The sequence below is a fragment of the Hyperolius riggenbachi genome, chromosome 7, assembly GCF_040937935.1.
Source record: "Hyperolius riggenbachi isolate aHypRig1 chromosome 7, aHypRig1.pri, whole genome shotgun sequence".
In the NCBI taxonomy this organism is placed as follows: domain Eukaryota; kingdom Metazoa; phylum Chordata; class Amphibia; order Anura; family Hyperoliidae; genus Hyperolius; species Hyperolius riggenbachi.
Genome location: NC_090652.1, coordinates 260,156,952 through 260,182,657, shown reverse-complemented (window position 1 = coordinate 260,182,657; position 25,706 = coordinate 260,156,952). Strand labels below are relative to the sequence as shown.

The following is a 25,706-nucleotide window of genomic DNA, read 5'->3' as shown; positions in this document are numbered from 1 at the left end:
GGGAAAAAAAACAGGGTTTTTTTCTTTGATGGGTGGAGCTTAGTTTAAAATGCAGCTAAAAATTATGCTTTGGTAAGAAAAACAAAGTTCTGATGCTGTGAAACTGTTAAAGAAACACCAAGCCTTTTCAGTTCTGCTGAGTAGATTTTTAGTCCAGAGGTTCACTTTGAGGTGCCCATCCATCACACATTACTGTAGATGAGATATGGGCATTATCGACCAAGAGACAGATCTCTTTCTGAATCTGATTGGAGAGAGATCTGTTTAGCCGCAGGCTGATTCCTGATCAATTTCAGTATTAAATCTGCCTAGTGATGCTGCCTTGTCGCCTTGCTGCCCCCCGCGCTGTCCCCACCCCCCAGTGTAAAATGTAACCCCTAGTGCCTCATGCATAAATACTTTACCTGTCACTGCTGGCTCCGAGCTCTGTCCTCCGGCCACATACACGTGCTCCACATGATTGCTGCACGTGTGTGAGGTCAAGGTAGAGTATTCATGCAGGGGCACTGGGGAGGGCACATTTACATGGCCAGGGGTTCCGTTGCATTCATCCCTCGTCCCGATATCGCACACCATTACTGCTGTGCACCTGATCTAGCATGTCGGCCCGACATCTCGCAGCATGTCTGATCGAAGCATGACCAATTCCTGCCTACAGTTATTCGCATCATCACTTGGGCATGCTCTTGGCAGCACTGATTTTCATCCAATTCGATTATAATTATCAAGTAACCTGTTGTTTGGCCACTTTTACTGTCCTTTTTCGTGTAAATAAATAGTTCATATTACTTTTGGTTTATTCTGTTTGCAGTAGTTTTCTCCAGTTTATACATGCAAAATACTGCTAAATGTATAGCCTTTTCTGGCATCTAGCTGGAGATATGTAGCTACAATCTTACAATATTACCACAATTTTGCAGTACAAATTGCCCACAACATACCCACACTACAAACAAAGTAGTTCTTATGTATAAAAGTACTATTTGTGTTATTACATATTTTTGTTGCATTGTTACATGTTACAGTATTGTATAAACCAGGGGTCTCAAACTCGCGGCCCGCGGGCCATTTGCGGCCCTCGATACAATATTTTGTGGCCCGCGCCGGCAAAAGCAGAAGAGACATGGAAGCAAACTATTTTTGCCTATTTTACCTTATAGTTCGCTTCAGTGCTCCCAAGTAATCCACCGCATCCCCGCCGCAGCTAAACGAGGGCCCCCAAATCCCCCGGGCAAACATCCACGACTGTGCTGAGGGGCAGAGCTTCCAGCTGTAGCTCTGCCCCTCCTGACGTCAGTCACCGCATGGATCGCCGCCTCTTCCCGCCCCTCTCTGTAAAGGAAGAGAGAGAGGCAGGCAGAGGCGGCGATCCGCCGCGATTGATGTCAGGAGGGGCAGAGCTGAAGCTGAAAGCTCTGCCCCTTCCAGGAAATGCCAGCGGATTGCCCCCCGGGCGATTTGGGGGCTCTGCAGCCCTCGTTTTGCAGTGGGGACACGTGAAATCCCTTATGCGGCCCAGCCTCATCCTGACTTTGCCTCCTGCGGCCCCCAGGTAAATTGAGTTTGAGACCCCTGGTATAAACTGTTGTTAAAAAAGTTGTTTAAAGCACATCCAAGGACAATGAAAACATCCCCAAAACATAATTTACACTGTTTGTTGGCCATTATACTACAGGGAGGTGGTAAAACTCGTCAGTGATTGGTCAATCATAATTGAAAATATGTACCCGGATTTTCAATGGAAACTATTTGTCGGGGAACACCAATATTTGTTTTCCCTTAACCTCCCTGGCGTTTTGATTATTTCTAGATTTAGGGTCTAAAAGCAGTTTTTTCACAAGCATTTAGACCCTAAAAAGAAGGGAAAAAAAACCTCACCATAGAGAGATCTGTAGCAGCTCCTGCCTATAACTCACTCACGGGAATATCGCAGAGTTGCAGATTTCCGTCCCGTGCCTGACTCGAGATTACCGCTAAGGAGGGTTAAAGACCTCCTAAAGCGTGGTCAAGCATAAATTTAATTTCAATCTAAACTTAGAATTGGCTATTAAAAATTGTGATAACTCACCCACTCTCCTGTAAATGCCAGCATTAATTATCATACCCTGCAGTGGCGAATTTTGCTTGAAACCTTTTCATCAGAGTAGAAAGTAGCTTTGTGACCCAATAGGTGGCCATTGGGGGCGGGCCGCAGCAGCACAGGTGGGGGTAGTGGCATCTTTTTGGAAACCATGTTTTCTCTTCTTTTACATTCCACTGCTGTGGAAAAATGCAAATGTGTACGAACACTCATGCTTCTTGAAAACATGCGTGCACAAAATGTGGGTGCTTTTTCTGCACAGATGAGTGTGAACATAGCCTAAGGGCCCGTTGCCACTACTTAGTAATGCGAATGCGGCTACCTAGCCGTATTGCATCACTTCCGCCGCCGGCCGCATCATTTCCGCATCTCCCGCTGCCGAAGTGTATTGGAGGAGATGGGACGCGGCTGCGGGCGGATGCGGCCGTGCGAGAATCTGCAGCATGCTGCAGATTTTCGGATCGCTCCGCACAACTTGCACGCAGTGGAAACTCTTCCATTGCTGTGCATGTGTTTCAGGCCACCTGCGGGGCGATACGGCTATGTAGCCGCATCGCACCGCTCCTAGTGGAAACAGGCCCTAAAGCCTGGTGAAGCCTGGCTTTAATATTGAGTCGCCAATCAATGACCAATTTAATCATCTCCATATGGTATGAGAGTTTACCTACACATAGGGCCGAATTTACCATAAGGCACTGTAGGCACTTGGTATTACACGGTTACATGGTGTAAAGAAGACTCAATCCCCTCCCCAAGCTCCTCCCTCCTGCCTTACCTATGCAGAATTCCAAGCAGAGAATTAGAGGCTACTCACCCAGCTCTCGGCATTCCACTGACCAGATCTCCGTTCAGTTGGTGGCACCTCTAGCTTCCTAATACTGAGGGTACTTCTAGCTGCTTAACCACCCTGGCGTTCTATTAAATGCGCCAGGGTGGATGCACAGCACTATTTTTTTCTATCATGTAGCTAGCCTAGCGCTAGCTACATGATTCCCCCCTCCCTTCCGCATCCCTCCCACCCTTCCGATCACCGCCGGCGCATATTCCCATAATGAAATCCCGTTCTGAACGGGATTACCTTTAGGGCTTCCCCCGTCGCCATGGCGACGATCGTGATGACATCATTGACGCCGTGACGTCATCGGGAGTCCCGATCCAGCTGAGCTCGTCATTACCGCCAAGGAGGTTAATACTGAGGATAGCTCTGGCTGCCTAATACTAAGGAGCCTCTGTAACTAGCTACATCGGGCAGGGGGAACTAACGGAGAAACGACAACTGGGCCAGCCAGCCCACTTGTGGTGCGGTTCGGTTGGGGTTTGCAGGTTCATGGAGGGCGAAATCTAGGAAACCAGGACATCTGTGCCTATTGGCTCCTGTGAGGTAAATCTGGGTCTTCCTACACAGTTTGCTCACAGTATTCAAAATGTGCTAACTATTGGGAGGTGACAAAACTGGTTGTTAATTGGCCAATCCCAATTGAAAGCGTGCACCAGTTTTAGTTTGAGTCCTGTTTTTTTAAGAAAAATTCACATTCCTAAGCCTATGACGTGCGCACACACTGTACATCCACAGCTTGGCATTTATGTAATTCACCAAAGCGTATAGACTGTCTTCCCACCTGTCTTAGCTGTAACCTGTAGATGAATATATCACACACACCACCTTGAAATATTCTGTCACCAAAGCCGTAACGGCAAAAGAAAACGCTTCTACAACACAGCAGCCTTTTTATTTTCCCTGGAAAGACCGAGCTGTCACTTTCAATTTTCCGTGAATGCAAATGAGCGTCAGAGTCTTCCGTCCTTTAAGGCCATAGATCACATGAATTGCTCTCGGAATCACCGCTGCTTTGTAATGTATTCTAAGCCGTGGCTGAACTCACAGGGCTCTCTGATGTGTGTTTGCATGTGTTTTGGAAGGATTAGCAGAGTCATCTCATGGCCTAGAGAATTATTATGTAATTAATATATATATGAAATTGTTCTTGTTGGAAGAGTAAGCAAAAAACTTTTTCTCTATAAATATGAAAATCATATGGGGCTTGATTCACTATGCGGGGCTAACCTACTTAGCACGTCTAAAGTCTTTAGGTGCGCTAACCAGGGTGCTAAGTAGGTTAGCACCGGTTTTCTCAATCAGATCGCGCGCTAAGTACTGCGCGCAAAGTCCTATGCGCGCACTAAGTCCCATAGGCTGTAATGGGCACTTCGTGCGGAGCGCCCTGCACTCTGTGCATTGCATGCGTAGAGTTTTGCACGCATAACTTTGCGCGCGATGCCGTTCGCGCGAAAATTAGTACGCAAAAAGCTGTTTTAGGCGTGCTAAGGGGGTTTTCACAGGCGTGCTAACAGTTAGCTAACAGAATCAAGCCCATGTTGTCTATAGGCCTGATTGTGCTTATTCTGTCTGAGGCTGGAAACTCACCAGAGAGTGGGGTTTTCGGGTTGTTTTCATTTTTTTTTAACGCTCCCATTGACTTGCATTAAAATTGTGGCAAATTTGTAGCAATCACGATTGTGGCTATTTTGCCCGCATTTTAATGCAAGTCAATGGGAGCATTTTTTTTTAAAGGGAACCTAAACTGAGAAGTCTATGGATTTTTCCTTTTAAAATAATACCAGTTGCCTGACTCTCCTGCTGATCCTGTGTCTCTGTGACTTTTAACCAAATTGTACATAAATTGCAGTCACTCACGGATATATGAAAATACAAATAATCAGCTTTATTAGGGAACTACTCCCATACACAGATCAACCAAATAAAAGCAATTAAAAATGGCCATAATAGAACACTCAGACATCCAAAACGCCACACAACTCAACACTCATACCCCTTCTGGTCCCGGTACCTAACCCTTCCAGATCTTCAGAGAGGGGGAGAGGATACGTTGTATATGGCAGATAATGATGCCTGGATCTCCACAGCCCTATGGTGGTGCTGACAGTCAGGCATCCAAACCACTCCGGATTGGCTCAGTGTAAGGTTTGATTGTCATTCACGTGTGCTGTAAGTACCGGCCCAACCCGCGCTGCAGACCGCCATAGCAGGGAACCAGGTACTCCTCGTTGCGTGCTAGCGTGTATCCGTGAGAGTAGCTACTTTGCTGCGGCCACCGAGAGCGCTCCAAGGCCACGGGATTTAGACCCGCCCACCAGTCTCTGTGACTTTTAGCCACAGCCCCTGAACAAGCATGCAGATCAGGTGCTCTGACTGAAGTCAGACTGGATTAGCTGCATGCTTGTTTCAGGTGTGTGATTCAACCACTACTGCAGCCAAAGAGATCAGTAGGACTGACAAGCAACTGGTATTGTTTAAAAGGAAACATCCATATGCCTCTCAGTTTAGGTGCACTTTAATAAATTAAAACAACATGAAAATCGCTCTCTGGTGTGACTGGGCCCATAAATAACGAATGGGTAGATGTCCTACCAACAACTGTACATACTATTATTTATTATTATTATTATTATTATTGATTTATAAAGTGCCACATTGCCAACAGATTCTGTGGGGCTGTAGGAAACAAACATGGGTACATAATAAAGACAATGGCATACATAAAATACAGACATTGGTACATAACACAGAACTTGTAGACATAGTCATTATAGTGACAAATGCAACATGATGATCAAAATGTATGGGAAATTCCAAGCCACAAAAGTGTGAGAGAGCCCTGCCCTTTTGAGCTTACAATCTAAAGGAATAGGGAGGAAAGAAGAAATGGGGTAATATACAATATGTATACCCAGAGGGAGGGTGTTTTCAGATTATATTTAGTAAAGAGCCCAACTTGGTCAGTGGTTGAAGGGAAATGGCCTAACTTAGCCCGTGACCGCACAACACCCGACAATTTGCACCGCACGTTATAGTCGCATTGTGACCCAAATAAAAGCACCCTCAATGTTGGTAGGTAGTCATGTATAGTTCCCCCCAGTATAGGAAGCCAGGTAGAGGAGCCCCCATGGGTGAACAAGCGGGTGGATGAGCCATGAGTTAAGATAGATAAGGAGAGATAAATCATGAGTTAAGTTAGATAAAGAGAGATAAGCCATGAGTTAAGCCTTGTACACACCGGCGACCCCCAACCCGGCATCTACTCACCCCAGCAATGCTGATGCCCCCTCCAGTCCCATTGTTTGCGCCGCTCCCCCGCCTGCCGGGTGACGTCATGCACGCACCACTCCATCACCCCTCTGCATAGCAACACAGCATGTCCTCAGCTACACAGCTGGCACGCGTATGTGCAGCCCGGCCTAACAATGTCGCCCAAGGGGATCAGCTCCTGATCCAGATGGGCAACATCTGTCAAAGGTGTGTATGCACCTGTAGTCACTTAAAGGGAACCTGAAGCGAGAAAAATTATTTCAAATAAACACATGACTGCAAATGAATATTCCATACTAACCTCACCGTCCGCTCCTCTCAGAAGCTCACCATACAGTGAGCCCTTCCAGTTCTGACAATATTTTGTCAGAACTGAAATATACCATTTGCTGTCAGTTATATTTCAGCAGCTCTCAGTTACAACTGAATGTGCAACGTAATGCCCATGTTTCCTATGGCTTAAGTGGGTGATATTACAGTTTAACGATGTGCTGACCACGAAGCTGTTAGGTGGTAATGGCCATTTTTAAAATAGAGGACAGAGAATTCCATTGATCACATTGGACAAATGGGACGTAGGAGAGGAGAGCGAGATTGAGAAGTAGAGTACACGGGAGGTAAGTATGACCTGTGTATGGTTATTTTGACTTTTTATTTTCAGTTCAGGTTCTCTTTAAGCAGAGATGAATTGTGAGTTAATAAGGTAGGAAAATTCGTAAGATACGTTTTGTGGATCAACCCCATTGGGTATGATACACAAAATTGCTGTAATACTTGAGTACGTAGGTCGCATTAATAGCATAACTCGCAGTTGTTGCTGCCAGAAATAAGGGTAATATTGCTGTGCGCTGTATGTGCACGGCAGTATTTGTTACGACTCATGTATTTCCTTCTCCTGCCTGCTGGTGGCAGTATTTACCTGGTCTAACCTGAACTCTCACTGTGCCACCAGCAAACACCTTTTGGACATTTAGCAGCTATGCAGTTCTGCCTTCCTCCAGCGGGTGGTTGTGTGTTACTTATGCAAAAGACTTGCAGTTCAATGTCTGGCCTGCAGATGCGTCTAATGGGACAATTACCACCAGCTGCTTCCTGTTACATGGACTATATAAGTCTGCCTCTTCCTCCAAGTCCTTGCCAGAACTTCCTTTGTTACAGGTCTGAGTCTCTGGTCACCTCTGTTCCTGATACCTGGTTTCTTGTACCCTGCTCTGTGATCTGATTACCTGCTGCTGACCCTTTGCTTGTCCTGACTCTGCTTCTGTTTATTCCTCTGTACCTTGCATGTATCTGATTACCCGTTGCTGACTCTGTTATTCCGTTTTGACCTGTCTTTGCCTGCTCCCTTTGATACCGCGTTATTGTATATATATTTGCTTGTACATATATATCTCCTGCATACCGTTTGTAAATAGATAGTTAGATAGTCAGGTGTTATATATATTTGTCAATGCTTCCCGGGTTATTTGTGTATATATATTGTGTGCTGTGCATATGTTGTATGATATTTGCATTCACCCTTGTATGTGTGGTTGCATTATTGCATTTGCAATAAAACATTTTTTTTGCACCTTAATTCCTGGTTCCAGTGTCTGTATACTGCAAACTGTGGTCAAACCCTGTTTCTCCATTCAGTATTACTCTGACCAGGGCCGCCATCAGAAATTTTGGGGCCCCTCACAAATCATCAGTCCGCCCCCCCCCCCCCCCCCAAACTGAGAAATGTGCGTAGCCATTACATGTTGGCAGAGCTAGTTGGAGGCTTGCTGTCCACAAATTAATCACGAATAACCACGGTGGATACTCGTGATTCAAGTTAGCTCCAATTGCCACAGCTGAGCGGCTAGATGCGGCGGGGTTAATTACCCAGAACGCCACTCTCCGCCCAGCGTTTCAACGAGGTGCAAGTGTCCGAATGGACGCGTTGCAAGCCTCGATATCGAGCACTTCCTCCTTCAAGCCGGAAGGAGGAAGCGCTCCATCATTTTTTTAGAACCTCCCAGTTTTCTTTTCTGTTTAAAAAAGCTAAAAAAAGTAGGTTTAATGCTATTGTCTCATATGGTAATGATTCAGCTTTTCCCATAGTCTCGCAGTTAGCAATCATGTGACCCCCAACAAGACAAATTCAGCAATCATGAGGCCCCCAACAAACCATGAGGCCCCCAACAAGACAAATTCAGCAATCATGAGGCCCCCAACAAGACAAATTCAGCAATCATGAGGCCCCCAACAAGACAAATTCAGCAATCATGAGGCCCCCAACAAATCATGAGGCCCCCAACAAGACAAATTCAGTAATCTTGAGGCTCCCAACAAATCATGAGGCCCCCAACAAGTAAAAATTCAATCATTAGGCCCCCAACAAGACAAATTCAGCAGTCATGAGGCACATAAATAGACAGCATTTCACATAAATAGGCAGAATGACCCCTTTAGGCAGTGAGTGACAGGGAGCCCTTTTAGGTAGTGAGTGAGTGACAGGGAGCCCCTTTAGGTAGTGAGTGAGTGCCAGGGAGCCCCTTTAGGTAGTGAGTGAGTGCCAGGGAGCCCCTTTAGGTAGTGAGTGAGTGCCAGGGAGCCCCTTTAGGTAGTGAGTGAGTGCCAGGGAGCCCCTTTAGTAAGTGAGTGAGTGCCAGGGAGCCCCTTTAGTAAGTGAGTGAGTGCCAGGGAGCCCCTTTAGCAAGTGAGTGAGTGCCAGGGAGCCCCTTTAGCAAGTGAGTGAGTGCCAGGGAGCCCCTTTAGCAAGTGAGTGAGTGACAGGGAGCCCCTTTAGCTAGTGAGTGAGTGACAGGGAGGCCCTTTAGCAAGTGAGTGAGTGACAGGGAGCCCCTTTAGCAAGTGAGTGAGTGACAGGGAGGCCCTTTAGCAAGTGAGTGAGTGACAGGGAGCCCCTTTAGCTAGTGAGTGAGTGACAGGGAGCCCCTTTAGCTAGTGAGTGAGTGACAGGGAGGCCCTTTAGCAAGTGAGTGAGTGACAGGGAGCCCCTTTAGCTAGTGAGTGAGTGACAGGGAGCCCCTTTAGCTAGTGAGTGAGTGACAGGGAGCCCCTTTAGCTAGTGAGTGAGTGACAGGGAGGCCCTTTAGCAAGTGAGTGAGTGACAGGGAGCCCCTTTAGCAAGTGAGTGAGTGACAGGGAGCAACCCCCCCCCCCCCCCCGCCGCCCGCCGCCGCCGCTTCCCCTACCTTGCAGCCAGCAGCCCAGCGTCAGACCTCAAGATCAGCGGCGACCCGACCAGTAAGAGCGGGCACCGGACGCACCCGCTTTATATGCGGAAGTGATGTCACTTCCGCATATCAGTGCGGGCGCTGGGTCCTAGCGCCCGCACTATTGTCGCCGCCTGATCGAGGTCTGACGCGGCGGCGGCGGCTAGAGGGATGGAGGGAGGGAGCAGCGGCCAGAGGGGTTGAGCGGCGGCCGGGCGGCACCCGCAGCGGCGGGGATGGGGCCCCCCTGCAGGCCCCGGGCCCGTGACGGGAGTCACGGATGTCCCCCCCTGATGGCGGGCCTGACTCTGACTATGTTTAATACATAACTCTATTGAACAGTTTTGGGAAGCAAATGGCCATTATTTGTGGCTTGAGACCTCCCTTAAGGCATATATTGGAAAAGGAAATATGGATCCCTTATTACATTCTGTAGACATCAGTCCTGAGTTTTACTTTAACACAACGGAGTGAAAGGGTATAAAGCTGGAACTAAAGCATGCTTTGAGGTCTGGCAACTTGCCTTACAATCATTGACTTCAGCAGATTAACTTAACTAAAAAAGCATTACTGATCTGGACCCAAAGAATATTCAAGCTGGGTGACAGGAGTGGAGGGTTTCTGGCAGGGATTACAAGAAAGCAGCCAGGGATTATATGATTCCTGCTACTGTATCTACGCTGAACTGCTTAGCTACTAATCCACTCATTATGAGTATAGACAATCAAGGGATTATCAATTTCTATATCCATCTCAAAAAGTTTATCACAAAGAGTTTCTGCCATGTACTATGTGGACTTTGGTCTCGCTGCTGGAAGTTAGGGACGACCTGCTGCTCCCTCATGGCGGTCGTGGAGCGCTGACTCCCTACATGGAGCGGGTCTTGCATAGAGAATATGAAGAAGGAAAGTGGCATTTTGGCAAAGTTGACACCAGGATCTTGAAGTTCCTAGGCTTCCTGGACTTGTGCATGGTTGGCCAGTCTAACAGTGGCCAACACGTCTGATGAGTCTGTTTACTATCGGGTGTTTATGGTGAAGGTCACTATTGAAGCTGCAAGACACACGAAAATAGAGAATGTGGTTTTAGAGACTAGACGCTAATGGCAATTGGAGGATGTGCGCTGAACAAAAATATATAGATAATGAGAGATAAATCATGAGTGTTAAAGCGGGATTGTCACCATAAAAATCAAATTTCAACAGCAACTGGTCTGAGTGTATTAAGTGATAAAGATGCTAATCCTGCATTCAAAACTTGCAAAACGTTTTCTACTGTTATGGTTTGGAGTTATAACATACTTTAGAAGCACTGCCCCTTTAATAGTCAGTGCCAAACAGTTGAATGCTGGGGGTTCCTTTTATCTATAATATATTCCACCTCTTCCATTTATTTCCCTGCCTCGCTGCTTGTCTGAAACACGATCCTCTGCTCACTTGTGTTTACAAGCAAGGCTGAGGTGACTCAGCGATTGGAGGGGAAAAGAAAAAAAGACAGTGCAGTTCCGCAGTTCCTAGTATACACCTCGGTGGGAGTGCCTGAGGACTCTGGGAGGAGGGCAGCTAATAAATACACAATAAGCAAGAGAAGGGAGGGGGGGAAACAAGAGTCAGGGAGGATATGATGTCAGCATTAGCTTGGCAAGATGGCCACTGCCTAGAATAGGATTTTCTGCTTTTCCTTTATAAAATTCACAGGAATCATTACGTGGATAGCACAATACAGGGTCGGACTGGGCCACAGTAGTACAATTTGTTTTCCCTCGGTGGACCCCCCTCCAGGTCTCTGGTGGGCCCCCCCTCCTCGTATGACAGAGCTCCAATTGCTGCCTGCAGCACAAAAATTCTCTTCTCAGTGCTGTAATCACTCATGCTGAGAGCAGTGGCGTAGCTAAGGAGCTGTAGGCCTCGATGCAAATTTTACAATGGGCCCCCCCAAGCACTCTATACATAACAATTGATACGAAACCTGCCAATGGCAACTACAGTGGTGCAAGAAGGGGATGGGAAATAGCTTGTTAATGAATACCACTGTTCAAAGTATATATAGAAGTGATTATTATGAGCAAAGGGCCAATAGAGAGGTAATACTGTAGTTGAGGGAGGGCCCTTCGGGGTCCCTTTGGCCCAAAGGCCCCGATACGGTCGCAACCTCTGCAAAGCAGGACATTACTTTATATTGAAGCAGGGGACTCGATGCAAAGTTTTGCTGGGCAGCAGTGTCTCTGAATTACAATGCTGCTAAGATCATGTACATTTGGCCCTGTCCATAATACATCATGACCACGCCCACCTTCTTGTGCATGGTCACGCCCTTTTTTCACCGCAATCATGGGATGTGTGGGCCCCATGTTGAAATATCTTTGGTGGGCCCCCAGTGTCCCAGTCCGACCCTGGCACAATACATCTGTTATGTAAGTAGAACTAGTATTTATCTACTTATAATATGTGTTTTTATTTCTAGATTAGCATGGGTGTCGCTTGTTCTTTAAGTCAATTAAGAAGAGATGAATCATGGGTTACATTAGATAATGAGAGATAAACCATAAGTTAAATAATTTAAGGAGAGGTAAATTGTGAGTAAATAAGTAAGATGAGGTAATTCAACAGAAAAGGTTTGTGAATCAGCCCCCTTATCTGTTTATCTCATGAATTACCTCTCCTTATTTATTTCATGCATTAGCTCTCCTACAGTTAGGGTGAAAAATAAGTAAGCTTTGTGAATCAACCCCAGGAACTAATAGTGGTTATTCTGACGCCTGTGAAAGATCCAACTAAGTGTGCATCATATACTGTAGCACTGAATTCTTAGTGATATGCATTTTGAGGGGGGGGGGTGGGGGCGTGGTTAGAGGTGTGGCAGGGGCATGTCTTAAAGTGCCCCTCTTTTTAATCTCAAAAAGTTGGGAGATATGCTTTATATACATATGTTTGCCATTGGTGTCAGGATAGTTTCAGCACAGGAAAACAATTTGAGATATCAGTGTTACTAATTACAGATAAAACATTTTGCAGACACACTGGAAAGGTCATGGGAGGATATGTTTTACACAGTTTACAAAGCACTGGAGTGGTCCCTTGTTTTTAAACACCAAAAACACATGGGCTGAATCATCAAGACAGGTGTAAAACAAACTGGAGCAGAAGTGAAGCAGCCAATCAGATTTCAGCTTTCGAAAGAAACAAGGGTTACAAGAGTTCTGATTGGTTGCTGTACCATGGCTGCATTGTATGCTCCAATTGTCTACAAATAGCTTTAAAGTGAACCCAAGGTGAGAGGGATATGGAGGCTGCCATATTTATTTCCTTGTAAACAATGTCAGTTGCCTGCCTGGCAGCCCTGTTGATCTTCTGGCATAATTAGTGTCTGAGTCAAAACCCTGGAACAAGCATAGTAAGAGTCCCTGATCTGTTGCATGCCTGTTCATCATCTATTGCTTAAAGTATCAGAGGCACAGCATCAGGAGGGCTGCCAGGCAACTGGTATTGTTTTAACCTCCCTGGCGGTTAATTTTTTTTTTCAAATGGTGAAAAAAACTTTTTTTTACATTTTTTTTTGTTTCATGTAAAGCTACCAGAGTGGTAGCTACATGAAACACCACTAGAGGGCGCATGTGGCCCTCTAGTCCGATCGCCGCCGGCAACAATAGCAAACAGGGGAACGCGTATATAACGCGTTCCCCTGTTTGGCTTCTCCTGTCACCATGGCGACGATCGGCATGACGTCAGCCGACGTCCTGACGTCAGGCGCACTCGATCCAGCCCATAGCGCTGCCCGGAACTCATTGGTCCGGGCAGCGCAGGGCTCTGGCGGGAGGGCCCTCTTCTGCCGCTGCGTGCGGACGATCGCCGCAGAGCGCACAGCACTTTACATTGTGAAAATCGCCCCACCAGGGGCTGAGATATCTCCCTGTGCGGCATAGCCCGAGCTCAGCTCGGGCTTACCGCCAGGGAGGTTAAAGGAAATAAATATGTCAGCCTCCATATACCTCTCACATCAGGTGCCCTTTAAAAAACCAGCCCCAGAGTATATCCTAATAATAACCCAGCCCCAGAGTATATCCTAATAATAACTGTTATTTTATGTCTTAATCTGCTAACCTGGACGTTAGCTGAGCCTGCCTGTGTTGCACTGCAGAGCCTGTACGCTGTGCAGGTTGCAGGAGGCTGGACAGTCACACTCAGAGCTGTCACTGAGGGGAGTAGTAGACACCCCTAGGAAAAAAAAAATGTTTCTGTTTCCTCCTGATAACTTTCAGCAAACATTCCTTTTATATCTGCTAACAGGAAGCTGAAATTGAGAGAAGCTTACACTCGCCGGTGCTGAGGAGGCAGCCTGGGAATTACTCCAGCGTTTCAGCTAAGGATTCCAGCAGGAAAGGTGGCAAAAATACATATAACAAGATGTCAGAGGACAAGCGGGACGGCTTCACTGCAGGTCAGCTACCCATTTCTCTCTTTTCCCTTATGATCACCAAAGCAACGTTATTAAGACCTTTTGTTCAGAGGACAACTGCAGGGAGAAGAATATTGAGGCTGCCACATATATTTCCTTTTAGACAATACCAGTTGCCTGGAAGTCCTGCTGGTCTATTTGGCTGCAGAAGTGTCTGACTCACACCAGAAACAAGCATGCAACTAATCTTGTCAGATCTGACAATACTGTCAGAAACACCAGATCTGCTGTGTGCTTATTCAAGGGCTATGGCCAAAAGTATTAGAGGCAGAGGATCAGCAGGGCTGCCAGGCAACTGGCATTGCTTAAAAGGAAATAAATATGGCAGCCTCCATATCCCTCTCGCTTCAGTTCAGTTGTGGGTTGGGCTGTTTGACTACTTGAGCAACTCGTGCTGCGTAATTTTCATAAGTATCATTTAAATTGCTGTGTGCTGCCTGTACATACCAATTTTACTGTGGTTTAGCGAATATGTGGTTAATGGGATTAAAATGTTTTAAAATGAGACTGTGATCAATAACGTGATATAGTTGCATAATTTAGAAAATCTGAACTGAACTATTATTTACTTGAACTAACCTCTAAACAACATTGCCACTTTATTTCACCAATACAGATTGTCTTCTCCTCTTTCTGGCGGTTCCCTATCAATTTCAGCATGAAATCTCTCGGGAATTGCCCCAGAGGCGTAGCTAGGGTTTTCAGCACCTGGGGACATAGACCGTTTTTGCCCCTTTTTCCCCTGGACAAAATGGGGTGGCCACGCATCAGAATGTTGTTGTGGTCATGGATGGAGTCAAATGCTGTATATGTATAGCCATATGTGCCTCTCTTCCCCTGTTTAGATAGTTAAATGTGCGCCCTTCCCCCATAGAGATAGCCTGAGGTGCCCCTCTTTAAATAGCCAAATCTGCCCCACTTTATATAGCCAAATGCCCCCCCCCCCCGCCTATAGATAGCCAGATAGGTCCCCCTTTCCCCCATTTAGATACACAGATGTTCCCCCCATAGTTAGCCAGATGTGCCCGATTTTTCTGCTGCTGTTAATGCTTCTGCAGTCCTCTGCAGAGGGTGGGAGAGGAACATGGGCAACTTCAGGCAGCCAGTGAGCCGCCTCTCACGCAGGTGGGGGTGCAGCAACTGTGCTGAGTGCCCTCACAGTGCTGCGCCCAGGGAAATATGTCCCCCCTTGCCCAACCATAGCTACGCCTCTGAATTGGCCTCATGACGCCGCTGATTCCATCCGCCTGGCTGCCCCACAAACGTTGATGCCGGGCATTGTTATCACACCCTCTCCAGCTGCATCAATTGCCTGTGTCTTCTGCTGTCTTCCCCGAGCACCACCATGTGGCGCATAAACCGCATGGCACGTGTGAGGTGTCGCATGTACACGCCTGCCGGCACTTGGTGAGAGAGCAGAGCAGACCGGCAGTCCATGCAGCTGGAGCAGGTGAGATTTACAATGGGGGGGGGGGGTGGAGTCAGTAGCACATTTTGGGGGACAGAGGCTGGGGTCTATTTCATTGTTGGCGATTGCAGTATTGCACACCGTTTCCACCGTGCACTTGGTTGAACACGATGGCCCGACATTCCCCTCAATACCCCCCCCCCCACACACACACACACACACACACACACCCTGGTTTCAGCCCAAAATTCAGTGGAATTGTTGATCAGGCATGCTTGTTGCAGCACCAGTTTTTATCTGATACGATAAAGTTGTGGAATCAGATGGTTAATTGGGCTGCAATATTCACTAGATTACATCAAAAGTCAGCGCAGGTTTAAAAAGTCATTGTATGTAGGGAATGATAAATTCTTCACCACAATACATCAAATGCTCAGAGGTAGGTATCCGCCAAACATCAAACAAGAAAAGGCTTACCAGCTCCCAACAACCCACACTATAAGGTTGTAAAATGGCTCAGGTCACAGCTAACGTCCAGGGAACATCAGACGTCATGAAGATCCAATGGACATCCGTATGGAGGTTAAAGGTAGCCATACACTGGTCGATTTGCCATTAGATCGACCAACTGACAGATCCCTCTTTGATCGAATCTGATCAGAGAGGGATCGTATGGCTGCCTTTACTGCAAACAGATTGTGAATCGATTTCAGCCTGAAACCGATCACAATCTGTTGAGCTACTCCTGCCGCCTGTCCCCCCCCCCCGTATACATTACCTGATGCTGGCTCCCGGGCATCTTCTCCGCGCTGCACGGCTCTGTACCGGCTCCAACCCGGCGCTTCCTGTGTCACTCCGTGACCAGGACGTTTAAATAGAGCGCCCTCTACTTGAACTTCCTGGTCACGGAGAGACACAGGAAGCGCCGGGATGGAGCCGGAACAGAGCCGTGCAGCGCGGAGAAGATGCCCGGGAGCCAGCTTCAGGTAATGTAAACCTGATCGGATCGGCCGCCGCTAGCAACGCGCTCCCTACCCGCGGGCGATCGAGGGTAATTTCCCGCACGGCGCGATCGACGGACCGATCCGATTTCGGGAGGAAATCGGATCGGCGGGTGCGTTTACCGCGAACGATTGGCAGCAGATTCGATCCCAGGATCGAATCTGCTGTCGAAACGGCCGCGAATCGGGCCAGTGTATGGCCACCTTAAGTTTCAAGAATTTACATAAGAAAACAAAAACGGCAATATCTAAGCGTAACCCGTTTATTTAGATAAAATTTCATCAAAAGGCAGTCGATATACGAACAATAATTTACATATGGGACCCATAAACTGGGAACCCCGGAAGATTAGCACGCATGTAATGGTCAATCGTAGATCAATAGACAATGGTGCCGCCTGTTACCTTCCCAACTGGTTTCGCAGTCTTGCGTCATCATCCCCTGGGGCATGGAGTGGGGGCGGTGGTTGAGGTTAGGCATTGGGGATTTGGTTAAAGGGGAACTGAAGAGAGAGGTATATGGAGGCTGCCATGTTTATTTCCTTTTAAGCAATACCAGTTGCCTGGCAGCCCTGCTGATCCTCTGCCTCTAATACTATTAGCCATAGCCCCTGAACAAGCATGCAGCAGATCAAGTGTTTAAGACTTTAAAGTCAGATCTGACAAGACTAGCTGCATGCTTGTTTCTGGTGTTATTCAGATACTACTGTAGAGAAATAGACCAGCAGGGCTGCCAGGCAACTGGTATTGATTAAAAGGAAATAAATATGGCAGCCTCCGTATACCTCTTACTTCAGTTCCCCTTTAAGGATCAGGTAGGGGGTTTATGTGTGTGTTGGGGGTGGTTAGGCATTAGGTAGGGTGTTTATGTGTTGGAGGGTGGTTAGGGTTAGGCATCAGGTTGGGTGTTTGTGTGTGTGTTGGGGGTGGTTAGGGTTAGGCATCAGCTAGGGTGTTTGAGTGTTGGGGGGGTTAGGGTTAAGCATCAGGTAGGGTGTTTGTGTGTGTTGGGACTGATTAGGATTAGGTGTCAGGTAGGGTTTTTGTGTGTTAGGGGTGTGTAGGGTTAAGCGTCAGGTAGGGTGTTTGAGTGTTTGTATGTGCGGGGAGTGGGGGGCAGTGGTTAGGGTTAGGCTTCAGGCAGGGTGTTTGTGTGCTGGGGGTGTGGTTAGGGTTAGGCTTCAGGTAGGGTGTTTGTGTGTGGGTGGTGGGGTGGTTAGGGTTAGGCGTCAGGTAGGGTGGTTGTGTGTTGGGGGTGGTTAGGCGTTGGGTAGGGTGTTTGTGTGTTGGGGGGGGGGGGTTAGGCATCAGGTAGGGTGTTTGTGTGTGTTGGGACAGATTAGGATTAGGTGTCAGGTAGGGTGTTTGTGTGTTGGGGGTGGTTAGGATTAGGCGTCAGGTAGGGTGTTTGTGTGAGTGTGTGTGTGTGTGCGTGTGCGTGTGCGTGTGTGTGTGTGTGTGTGTGTGTGTGTGTGTGGTGGTGGTTAGGCGTCTAGTAGGGTGTTTGTGTGTTGGGGTGGTTAGGGTTAGGCTTCAGGTAGGGTGTATGTGGTGTAGGATTAAGCATCAGGTGGGATGTATTTTACGATCGTTCTTTACACTTAAATAAATTTGCCAATATTCTACTATCGGCTTTCCTGGGCACATTTAAATTTCCAGGCACCCTTTTAATATGTACGCACAGGGCCGGGCCGAGGCAGAGGCTGGAGAGGCTCCAGCCTCAGGGCGCAGTGTAGGAGGGGGCGCACAATTCATTCAGCTCTCATTCCCAATTGTGTTTTAAGCAGAAAGAAATAAGAAAAGGGGATACATAGCAGTGACTGCAAGCCAGATAACTAGAGATTAAGGTGTTGGGGAGGTTGGGGGCCCTGGGGCACCTATTAGTCTAATAGCAATCAGTGTGTTAAGGCTGGGGTGGGAGGGATGGAGGGGCGCACTTTGCTGTCTCAGCCTTGGGTGCTGAAGGACCTTGTCCCGCCTCTGTGTACGCACATTATGTACGCACATTACCTATAAAAACCTTTTTTGACACTAAGCAGACAGTTTTCGACTTTAAGTTTCTGAGATAAGAAAAATGTTTTACATTGGACAGTGACAGATTAGGGAATGTGTCTGCCAGCTCAGCCACTGATAGATTACACACTCATTATCTCCCCAAACCAGCGAGAAATGTACAAACAAAAGGTATATGTGTTATGTATTTATAAGGACATGTTCCCACTATACACAATTGTGTCCACATTTTGCCGTTTGTAAGGACACTCATTTTTTCATGTAAGTCACAGTATTTTGCTCCCACTGGTGTGATGTGAAATTGTAAACATACTGCATGCTGCATTTTTTGTGCAATGGCGTTTTTGCACCATTCATGTGACCATTAATTTATTCCATTGCATGGGACATTGCAAATGCACTAAAAATCACATAGCAAGTACATTAAAAAAATGTGTGTAGGCTTTGTATTTTGCAGTGGCAACAAACCTAAAGGTGCCCATACACTATGTGATTTTCACTATGATCGAATCTGTAGAGTATCGATTTCCTAACATGGTCTACCAATCATAATTTCAGTTGATTTCTGGCCTAAATTGATCAAAATACCAGGTTGGACAGGAAGGTAAATTTGTGATGGAAATGCAGTGCAACACTGTAAGCTCCACGCGTGAAGCAATTTTAAAGGACACCCGAGGTGAAAATAAACGAATGAAATAAACGATTGTATCTATCTATCTATCTATCTTATCCTAAAAATTACTTTTTAAGATCTTCCACAGTTTTATTTTAAGTTTAAATCTACTTTTTAAATTGTAACTGTTTTACTGTTTTGTGTTTGACTTTCTTGTTATTCATTGAAGTATGCCAGAGCTAAAATCTATTTTTTATTTGGAATTTCTTACCAATGAGGGTCACACTGTAGTCACTTCCTGTCAGGACTGAGTCAGCTACTTACATACCTGTTGTTTAACTCTTTCAGGCAGAGAAAGAAAAAACAGAACACAGCATAGTCATTTGTGTGCTAGGCACTGTACATACACATGTCTATCTCATCATGTCACATGTCACCTCGGGTATCCTTTAATGACATTTAGTAAATACACCCCGAGATCACAAAACGCAGATGCCTTTTCACTTTCAGTATTCTCAGTTGATATGTGGTGCAAAGACTTAGATCACTCCCTCGGTTCAGCCATCACACGAACCTTCCTTTTTGTTTCAAATTAGTGTATTTTCTTATTAAGAAATATGATAAAATCCTTGTGAGTTTGGGTCTCCTCTAATCAGGGGCGTAACTAGAAATCACAGGGCCCCCCTACTCTCCACCCCAGTTATAGGTGCCCACCCCTAGTATAGCCAGGTATAGCAGGGGCGTAACTAGAAATCACTGGACCCCCCCTGCGAAAATTTGGATGGGCCCCCCCGCTCCATAGGTGCCAAATAATCGTAATGGGGCAGCATTTCACTATAAAATAACTGTAATGGGGCAGCGTTTCACCATAAAATAATCGTAATGCACCAGAAATTAATTGTAAAGTGGGCAGCATTTCACCAGAAAATAATCGTAAAGTGGGCCGCATTTTACCAGAAATTAATCGTAAAGTGGGCAGCATTTCACCAGAAATTAATCGTAAAGTGGGCAGCATTTCACCATAAAATAATCGTAAAGTGTGCAGCATTTCACCATAAAATAATCGTAAAGTGGGCAGCATTTCACCATAAAATAATTGTAAAGTGGGCAGCATTTCACCATAAAATAATTGTAAAGTGGGCAGCATTTCACCATAAAATAATCACAATGTCGTACCAGAAAATCGCAATGTGAGCAGCGTTCACCAGAAAATCTTACAGTGAGCAGCATTCACCAGAAAATCGTACAGTGGGCAGCAGTCACCAGAAAATCTCAATGTGGGCAGCAGTCACAAGAAACTCTTAATGTGGGCAGCAGTCACAAGAAAATCTCAATGTGGGCAGCAGTCACCAGTAAATCTCAATGTGGCCAGCGTTCACTAGAAAATCGTACAGTGGGCAGCAGTCACCAGAAAATCGCAATGTGGGCAGCAGTCACCAAAAAATCGCAATGTGGGCAGCAGTCACCAGAAAATATCAATGTGGGCAGCAGTCACCAGAAAATCATACAGTGGGCAGCAGTCACCAGAAAATCTCAATGTGGGCAGCGTTCACCAGAAAATCGTACAGTGGGCAGCAGTCACCAGAAAATCGCAATGCGGGCAGCAGTCACCAGAAAATCGCACACTGGGCAGCAGTCACCAGAATAAAATCCACCTGTAAAAAAGAAAAAAACAATTCACTCCCCTGGCAGAAGTCTCCTCTCCCGGTCTCTGGCGCGCAGCTCCCCTGACGATCCTCTTGAAGCAAATCTCCCGCGCTGACAGGCAGAGTGCACGGCTATGGCAAGATGGCGCCCGAAGCCCTGTACTGGAGACACAAATAGTCTCCAGTACAGGGCTTCAGCAGCCATCTTGCCATAGCCCTGCTCTGCCTCCTGGGAGACTGCGGGCTGTAGGGATTCGGGTAATGATCTGCCGCGGTATCTATTAGACGCCATGGCCAGTTCAGCACCTGGCTGGGGGGTCCCAGAATCGGGCGGGCAGCAGCGCTCCCACCAAACACGGCTGGCGTGCCCCAGAGCGGCCCTGGGCCCCCTGCGGCTGATGGGGTCGCATCCCCGGTAGTTACGCCGGTGAGGTATAGGTGCCCTCAGGTATAGCTAGGTATAGGTGCCCTCAGTATAGCCAGGTATAGGTGCCCACAGTTTAGCCAGGCATGGGTGCCCCCAGTAAAGCCAGGCATGAGTACCCTCAGTATAGCTAGGTATAGGTTCCCTCAGTACAGCTAGGTATGGGTGCCCCCAGTAAAGCCAGGTATGGTTACCATCATTATAACTAGGTATAGGTGCCCTCAGTAGAGATGGCTCGAACCTCTGATTTTAGGTTTGCAAACCTCAAACGCGAACTTCTGAAAAAGTTTGGTTTGCGCGAACTTCGCAAACCACCATAGACTTCAATGGGCAGGCGAACTTTCAAAACTTCAAACATTAATTCTGGCCAGAAAAGTGATGGAAAAGATGTTTCAAGGAGTCTTACACCTGGAGGGGGACATGGCAGAGTGGGATACACGCCAAAAGTCCCGGGGAAAAATCAGGATTTGACGCACAGCAGCATTTTAAGGGCAGAATTCACATTGCATGCTAAATTGGAGGAATAAAGTGCTTTAAAACATCTTGCATGTGTATACATCAATCACACTGACAGACCAAACTACTGTGTAATGCACCGCAAACAGCTGTTTGTGTAGTGACGGCCGTGCTGGACTGGTGCGCACCATGGCGAGAGTGCAGGCGATAACGGTTTTCAAGCCTATATTGTCGCTGGGCTGAGGTAGCTCAATGACAGAACAACAGTGACTGTCCAGCTGATCGAATTTGGTCTGTCCACAATGATGCACAACCTTATTATCTTGGGTGTGCCCCCCAACACTTTCATATAGCCGGCGGTCATTGCTTCATTGTGATACGCAAGACCCTTCACCACGGCAAGGTAACGATCACGAAGAGAAATTGACACATGTATATGCCTTTTGTTTTGTTGTTGCAGCCGCACTGCAGCCAGAAAAATTAAGCTGGCATGTACACGCACCAGGAAAAATTGTTATTGTTTTTGTTAGCGGCCGCTGCTAACAGCGGCCTTAAAAATTCAGGAATCCACCTGGAGTCCTGGACCCTGTTGATGGTGGCGGAGAAGGCAGTCAAGCGGCCTGCAGGCAGAGATGCTGTGTGGGGACCGGCTTAGTTTTGGGGTAGGCAGTCACATGGCATGCAGGCAGAGATGCTGTGTGTGGGGACTGACTTAGTCTTCGGGGGGGGCAGTAGCCCTCCGGGATCCATGCCTCATTCATTTTGATAAAGGTGAGGTACTGAACACTTTTTTGACCTAGGAGACTTCTCTTCTCACTTCTCATCTCAGTGACAATGCCTCCAGCTGCGCTGAAGGTCCTTTCTGACAGGACGCTTGAGGCAGGGCAAGACAGAAGTTGGATGGCAAATTGTGACAACTCTGGCCACAGGTCAAGCCTGCGCACCCAGTAGTCCTGGGGTTCATCGCTGCTCAGAGTGTCTACATCTGCAGTTAAGGCCAGGTAGTCGGCTACCTGCCGGTCGAGGTGTTGGTGGAGAGTGGATCCGGAAGGGCTAAGGCGAGACGTTGGACTAAAGAATGTCTGCATGTCCGACATCACCATGAGATCGCTAGAGCATCCTGTCCATGCCTGCGTGGACATGCGAGGAGGAGGAAGATTACTGGCAGTGGCACCTTTATTCCGTTGTGCTGTGACATCACCCTTAAATGCACTGTAAAGCATAGTTGCCAGCTTGTTCTGCAAGTGCTGCATCCTTTCTGCCTTCTGGTGATTTGGAAACATCTCCGCCACTTTGTGTTTATACCAAGGGTCTAGTAGTGTTGCCACCCAGTAATGGTCATTCCCCTTGAGTTTTTTCATACGGGAGTACCTCAACAGGCTGGACTGCATGAAAGCCGCCATCTGCACAAATTTGGAAGCAGACGTACTATCCATCTCCTCTTGCTCTTCCTCAGTGATGTCAGGTTAGTTCTCCTCCTCCCCCCAGCAACGAACAATACCATGGGAAAGTTGAGCAGCACAAGCCCCCTGCGACGCCTGCTGCGGTTGTTCTTCCGCCTCCTCCTCAAAAAAAAAACAAAAAAAACACCTTCCTCATCTGACTCCTCTTCCCCACACGACTCTTCCTCCTCCTCCCCCCTCCTCTGTGCTGCCGCAGGTGTTGAGGAAACATCTGGTTCTGCTGATAATTTATCCCACAACTCTTCCTCCTTTTCCCGTTCCTGTTAATGCTCCTCCACAGCTTGATCCACCACTCTATGCACGCCATGCTCCAGGAAGAAAGCATATGGGATCAAGTCGCTGATGGCGCCTTTACTGTGACTCACCATGTTTGTCACCTCCTCAAACGGCCGCATGAGCCTGCAGGCATTTCGCATGAGTGCCCAGTACTTCGGCCAGAACAACCCCATATCCCCAGAGCATGTACTTTTACTGTAGTTGTACAGATACTGGTTGACAGCAGTCTCCTGTTGTAGCAGGCGGTTAAACATCAGGAGTGTTGAATTCCAGCGAGTCGGGCTATCGCAAATCAAGCCCCTCACCGGCAAGTTGTTTCTCCGCTGAATATCGGCCAAGCATGCCATGGCCGTGTAGGACCACCTGAAATGCCCACACACCTTCCTGGACTGCTTCAGGACGTCCTGTAAGCCTGGGTCCTTACACACAAATCTCTGAATTATTAGATTCAGCACATGTGCCATGCAGGGTACATGTGTCAGCTTTCCCAAATTCAAAGCCGAAATGAGATTGCTGCCATTGTTACACACCATGTAGCCAAACTCCAGTTAGTGACAAGGGTCAGCCACTGATCCACCTGTTTGTTCAGAGCAGCCAGGAGAGCTGCTCCAGTGTGACTCTCGGCTTTGAGGCAAGACATGTCTAAGATGGCGTGACACCGTCATATCTGGCATGCAGCATAGGCCCTGGGAAGCTGGGTCTGTGTAGCTGGAGAGGAGATCGCAGCACCAGTAGAGTAGCACTGCCACTAAGCCGAGGAGGAGGAGGATGACAGCGAAGAGGATGTAGCAGGAGGAGTAGGAGGAGAAGGAGAGGAGGTGGCAGCAGGCCGGCCTGCAAGCCGTGGAGGTGTCACAACTAGGTCCGCTGCACAGCCACATACTCCCTGCTTGCCAGCGGTCACCAGGTTGACCCAATGGGCTGTGTAAGTAGTACTGTACCTGCCCTGACCGTGCTTTGTAGACCAGGCATTCATGGTCAGATGGACCCTTGACCAAACGCTGTGTGCCAGAGATGACACCACTTGCCTTTTAACTTCATGGTACAGTTTAGGTATCCCCTTTTTTTAAGAAATAATTGCGACCTGGTATGTTCCACTGAGGTGTCCCAATCGCCCTAAATTTTCGGAAGGCCTCAGAGTCCACCAGCTGGTATGGTAACAGCTGGCGAGCTAACAGTTCCACCAAGCCAGCTGTCAGACGCCGAGCAAGGGGGTGACTGGCAGACATTGGCTTCTTCCACTCAAAGATTTCCTTCATGGACACCTGTCTGCTGCTGTGGGCAGAGGAGCAGGAACCGCTCAAGGTGAGAGGCGGAGTGGAGGAGGGTGGCTGTGAAGGTACAAAGGATAAAGTGGCTGAAGATAATGCACCTGATGGAGGAGGAAGAGGAGAAGAAGGGTGGCTTTGCTTTTGTGTATTGCTTTTCCTCAGGTGGTCTTCCCATTGCAGTTTGTGCTTTTGCGTCATGTGCCTTCGTAAGGCAGTTGTCCCTACGCGGCTCTTGGCCTTTCCACGGCTCAATTTTTGGTGGCAGAGAGTAAAGATGGCATTGCTCTCAACTGAGGCAGACACACAAAAAAAGTTCCACACCGCTGAGCCCTAAGGTGATGGCACTATGGTGGCGTCAGCAGCTGACGTTGAAGGGCATGTTGGCTGGCTTTCCATAGGTGGTGATACATGCCGCTGGACAATGCCACAAGCTGTTTCTGACAACGAGCTCCCCCTGCTTGTTTCAGGAACTCGTCTCCTCCTACTCCTCTCTGACTCCCCCTCTGAACTGTCCCCCTGTTCATCTCCTCTATTGGGAACCCACGTGACATCCATGACAGTATCATCATAATCATCATCATAATCATCCTCCACAGCTTCGCTTGTATCAGACACCTCCAAAACTGCACCAACAGCAGGTACTTCATCCTCCTCCTCACACCCTACGTCCATCGTGACGCCTAACTCAGACATATGAGGTGATGTAACTTGCGTAACGCCTTCATCTTGTTGTAACAATAATGTATGTGAATCCGTTAATTCCCCACCAAATAACTCCTGCGAAGTGTCAAATGTAGCAGATGTAGTGCTTGTAGTAGCGCTGGTGGCTGCGATAGATGAGGTGTTCTGTGTTAAATAGTCAACTACGTCCTGACAATCTTGGGAGTTGATGATCTTCTGAGCACTGTACTTTGGTCCAGGGCCGCACAAAATCACGTCAGCACGACCTCGAACAGACCTGCCGGGTGGCCTGCCTCTGGCTCTGCCTCTGCCTGTTGTTTTGTCCATATTGGGGGGGATGAAGTGAAAGGTATGCACTGACTTGACTAATACAATGTGCAGCTGTCACACACACAGGTGCAGTGAACAGTTATGCAGTGAATGGTATATAACACTGCGTGCTGTCACGCAGGTGCAGTGAACTTGAACAGGTATGCATGGACTGGTATTACAAATGTGCAGCTGTCACACACACAGCTACCGTGAACAGGTATGCAGTGACTGGTATATAAAACTGCAGGCTGTCATGCAGGTGCAGTAAACAGGTATGCAGCGACTGGTATCAATAC

General features: G+C 47.5%; 1 protein-coding gene across 4 annotated transcripts in view; it reads left to right on the top strand.

The window, feature by feature from the left end:
- The window catches only part of XIRP2 (xin actin binding repeat containing 2), a 686,858-nt gene that overhangs the window by 413,137 nt on the left and 248,015 nt on the right, over positions 1 to 25,706 (top strand). For all 4 annotated transcript variants that reach the window (XM_068245604.1, XM_068245598.1, XM_068245599.1 and 1 more), the window contains one exon: positions 13,678 to 13,828. In XM_068245604.1, the coding sequence (XP_068101705.1) occupies positions 13,795 to 13,828 (34 nt within the window). In that variant the 5' untranslated portion in view covers positions 13,678 to 13,794. The remainder of the gene's footprint in view (positions 1 to 13,677; positions 13,829 to 25,706) is intronic.